The sequence below is a fragment of the Nicotiana sylvestris genome, chromosome 10 (genome assembly GCF_000393655.2).
Source record: "Nicotiana sylvestris chromosome 10, ASM39365v2, whole genome shotgun sequence".
NCBI classification, from domain to species: Eukaryota; Viridiplantae; Streptophyta; class Magnoliopsida; order Solanales; family Solanaceae; genus Nicotiana; species Nicotiana sylvestris.
In genome coordinates, this window is record NC_091066.1 from 48,195,349 (window position 1) to 48,200,429 (window position 5,081).

General features: G+C 38.3%; 1 protein-coding gene across 1 annotated transcript; it reads left to right on the forward strand.

Moving 5' to 3' along the window:
- Window positions 1-2,694: 2,694 nt before the first annotated feature.
- LOC138879294 (uncharacterized) lies at window positions 2,695-3,984 on the forward strand. The gene has a single exon (XM_070158900.1). It carries the CDS (start codon window positions 2,695-2,697, stop codon window positions 3,982-3,984), a length of 1,290 nt encoding a protein of 429 aa, XP_070015001.1.
- The last annotated feature ends 1,097 nt before the right edge of the window (window positions 3,985-5,081 follow it).

The window sequence follows — 5,081 nt, forward strand, 5'->3', positions numbered from 1 at the left end:
TGCAGCTTCAAGTTGGACTGTTATTTCATTTGAGTTTCTTACCAGTCTAATTTCTTCATCATCTGGTTCCTGCCTCTCAGTAAGAATGTTTGTTTCATCAAGAATAATATGTACACTTTCTTCTACATACATAGTTCTTTTGTTATAAATCCAATAAGTTTTACTATGTGAAGAATATCCCAAGAATACTCTCTCATCACTTCTAGGATCAAACTTACCTAGGTAGTATTTTCCATTATTGTGCATAAAGCACTTGTATCCAGAAGCCCTAAGGTGGGATATATTTGGCTTTGTCCCTTTAAGTAACTCATAGGGAGTCTTCTCAATAAGAGGTCTAGTTATGCACCTATTTATGATGTAGCATGTAGTGTTCACACCTTCTGCCCAGAAGCTCTGAGGCAATTTACTAGCAATTAGCATAGTGTTAGCCTTTTCCTTCAATTTCCTATTCTTTCTTTCAACTACTCCATTTTGTTTGTGGAGTTCTAGGACCAGAAAAGTTATGATCTATGCCATGCTCATCACAAAATTCAAAAAATTTAGCATTCTCAAATTCAGTACCATGATCAGACCTAGATGATGCAAGTTGATTACCTAGTTATTTCTAACAAATGAAGTGAACATGTCAAATACATCATCTTTAGATATTAAAAAATAGTGTCCAGGTAAACCAAGATTAATCATCAACAAGAACCATAACATACCTCTTACCACCTCTGCTCATTGTCCTCATTGGTCCACAGAGATCCATATGGGCCAGTTCGATCGACCTAGTAGTACTTACCATTTTTCTTGATCTTAAAAGAGGATCTTACCTGATTCCCCCTTGCACAAGCCTTACAAACTTTATTTTCCTTGAACTTAATGTTAGGAAGCCCTATCACCAAGTCCTTGTATGCTAGTTTATTGAGTTTTCTTAGACTTGCATGTTCAAGTCCCTTGTGCCAAAAGAGGGGATCATTGTCCAATACACATAAGCAAGTGAGTACTTTATCTAAAAGTGTGGACAGATCTACCACATATATGTTATTCACTCTTTTTTCCTGCAAAATTATTTTTTCAGTGTTAAGATTTATGACAGTATATTTTGTAGAGGTAAAAGCTACTATATTACCTTTATCACATTGTTGTGATACACTTATTAGACTATATTTCCGTACATCTATCAATTAGACATTCCTAATAAAGTGAGAGTCAGACTTACACACCTTTCCAACACCAATGATCTCACATTTCATTCCATTTTCAAAGGAGACATTACCTCCTTGAAGGTCTTCAAGTGAAACGAACTAGTTTTTGCTTCCTATCATGTGCTTTGAGAAGCCACTATCCATGTACTATATTTGACTAATCCCTTCACTTGGACCTGTAAAAGGAAATCAGGGGTTAGTCTTAGGAGCTATTCCTCTGATCAGAATCACAATACGGAGCTATTCCCAGAATCAGAATCCCAATTCTAGACATACGCCTAAGTCCGAAATCATCATACGAACATGCTGAAACTTTTAGATCCTAATTCCGAGGTCGTTTACTCAAAATTCCAATCTTAGCTATTTTCTTCAACTTAAGGTTGCCGCAATGAAAAGTTTTTTCCGATTTGACTCCGAATTTCCCGAAATTCAACTCTGACCATACGTACAAGTCAATATACCTGAAATGAAGTTGTTCATGACTTCCAACTGCTGAACGACGCGCTAGAGCTCAAAACGACCGGTCGGATCGTTACAGCAATATCTAATCTAATTATTTAACCAATTATTAAGTTAGAACGGGTTCCCTTTAGGTGATCTTAATCATCCCTAATTCTAACATGTTACTTTCAAAGAGATCTCTAATTAGAGCTTCTGTGAATATGTCAACTATTTGCTTGTCAGTAGCACAAAATTCCATAGTGATCAAACCATTTTCATAGTTATCCCTCAAAAAGTGATGCCTAACATCTATATGCTTAGTTCTTTTGTGACGAACTAGGTTATTGGTCATACTAATTGCATTACTATAGTCACAAATGATGGGGATACAACCTACATAATTCCAAAGTCCATTAATTGCTATTTAATCCATAAAAATTGAGCACAACATGAGGCAACGACCATATACTCAGCTTTAATAGTAGACAAGGCTAGAGAATTTTGCTTTTTGGTGGACCAAGACACAAGACATGAACCAAGGAAGTGTGCATACCTAAAGTTCTCTTTCTATTTACAAGAAAACCTGCATAATCAACATCAGCATATCCCGATAAATCAAAATTACTACCTCTAGGATACCATAGGAAAAGATCACTGGTGCCTTTTAGGTATCTCAAAATCCTCTTGACAAACTTCAAGTGAGATTCCTTTTGATTTGCCAGAAATAAAGCACAAAGGCCTACACTGAAAAGAATGTCAGGTATGCTTTGAAACCTTAAGGTCAACTAGGATATACCCTATCCTCAGGAAACAAGTAGGATTTTCTGTGAATAGTGCCACCACCACTATTCACGACCCATAACTCCGGCATCTGGCAAGGTAAGATAGCAAGATTAATCACAAAAGAACCCACTTCTCTTTGCGAACAATCCCCAGTTGGTTTCATTATCAAATAATCAACCAACTGCTAAAGATCGGGTTTTTTGCGTAAAAGTTACTGTAGCAGCGTCCCAGATTTGTGTTTCTGCTTCATCTTCATCAATGATGTTGTGTTGAGGCAGCCATGAATGTATTGTCCTCTCCCCATCCTTTGGCTGTGGGAGAGCCAATTCAAAACATCAAAGAAACCATCACAATCTCGAATCCAAATCAGTCATATGCTGCCCAGCTTCGTCCAAGACAATCTGCCGCAGTTACATCCAAAATCGAGTTGTTTCCTATGACAGTTGAGCATGGCGAACCAACGATCAGTTTCACTATGAATGAGGTTAACGAATTCACAAGAGAAGAAGGACTGCATCAAGCAGTAATCATGAAGTTTTCATATGGAAAACCTGAGTTACAGGAATTTAAAAAAATATTTTCGTCGCAATTCCATGTACAAGGTCGATGCAATATTGGGCTGCTGGAATTTCGTCACTTATTGATCAGATTTGATCTTTACAGTGATTATGTTCTATTTTTATCAAGATCAACTGGTTATGTCAAGTCAAAAGGTGATGAATTCTTTTTTAGAACATTCCCATGGACGTTAGGATTCAATCCAAAGCAGGAAACGTCCATGGCAGTCGTATGGATTTCCTTTCCAGGTTTGCAACCTAATTTCTTCGCTAAGAGGTCGTTAATGTCGATTGCTTCAGTTGTTGGTAAGGCTATTGCTGTGGACAAGGCGACGCAAGAAAAAACTCAACCTAGTGCTGCTAGGGTCAAGGTAATTCTTGATTTGCTCGAATATCGTCCTAAAAAGGTTAAGCTACAGATTGTGGACAGAATTTTGGGTAAAATCAATGTACATTACCAGGAGGTGGTGTATGACAATCTTCCTAAATATTGCACCTTTTGCAAACATCAAGGACATGACGACAATGTGTGTCGATTAATGAAGCAACAAGCTGGAAAGGATGTGAGGTCAGAGGTTGTTAATATGCCTATTATGGAGGCGAACAATATTCAGAATCTACAAGGAGATGCAAGAGACTATCTGAATGCCAAAAGAGAGAATCAAAGATATATGGAAATAACAGCTAACAAGCAGGTAGATGATGCAGCACAAGGAACTTTAGTCGACCAACAGGTGTTACAGACAGATGGAGGAAAACAGATTTTTACTTTAAACAGTGACCAAGTGATGCATCGAACAACTGATAGTATTTCTGTAGTTGATACCTCATTGATTGAGAAAGCAGGGGTGGAAGGTTTGGTTAATAAGAATGTTGTACCAAATGTTACTGCATTAGCTGGGAATGAAATGCCAAGTTCTGAAGACTCAGAGATGACTAAACCAATAGTAGCTTATGCTACATTACCAAATGATGCAATTGAACAAATTGCGGGGCAGCAAATGCAATCTTAGTCGCAGGATTTCCAGAGGAGAAATTCAGTTTCAACTGTAGTTGCTATGGACAATGGTACAGGAGCTGAATGCTCAATTTTGGAGAATTTTGTAGCGTTAAAGACAGCAGGTTCAGTGAATGCGATCTGGGATAGAGATGTACGAATAACAAAATTGTCAAGCAAATATGCAGATGTGACTTTGAACGATACTGCAATACCATGTAAAACTGGTGCAGCTGCTACTGTTTCGGAGTTGGATGATACAGTTGCATTAAATTCTACTGCTGATCGAGCTATATCTAGGAATATTAAGCCTACTGCTGTGGTTGATTTTCTTATAAAACCAGCAGGTCCTATAGCTACTGATGTACATAAGGAGCAGCAAACTAGAGATGATCGTGGAGCTGCTGAAGTTACAAATTCGAAGGCTACTGTTGCATTGAAGGGAGCTGGTGATCGAGTAGCTGCAGGGGTTGCTAAACCTACTGCTGATCAAGCAACTAATGCCAAACCAGTAGGTGATCGAGATTCTGCAGTAGTTGATTTAGTTGAAAAACCTGTAGGTGAGGTGCATAAAAAGATCATAGGACTGGGCAACAAGCAGTTACACAAAAGCCTCTTCTACGTGATGGTGAGGACCAGATCAAGCAACCTTTGGTCACTTTGTCAAATTCAATCACATGCTCAAATTTGAAAAGGGAACAGGAAAATGGTCTTAAACTAAGGTTTCGATTTGCCAGCCATCGTGTGGAAAGAGTTATCAAGGATGAACTTCAAATACTATATTTTGAGAATACTTTAACTGGAAAATTAAAAAAGAAGTTGGAGGCTCCAGATTTCATTCCAAGTAAGCCTCCTTGTTGCACATGTATTCACCACCTAGATACACCACCAAACACTATGGAGGACCACATTGGAACAAGCAAAGCAGGTGCTATCTGGATGAAAATTGCAACAAGGTCCGACAAGGAAGCAATTGTTAGGCGACCTCCAATGAGAGCTGCCAAATAAAAGCAGGCTGCCCCAATTTCGTCAGCGAGGTCCAACCGGTCAAAAAATAGACGATGATTCTTGAATAAATTTTGAACAAGGTAGATGAAAACGACAAAGAAGTAA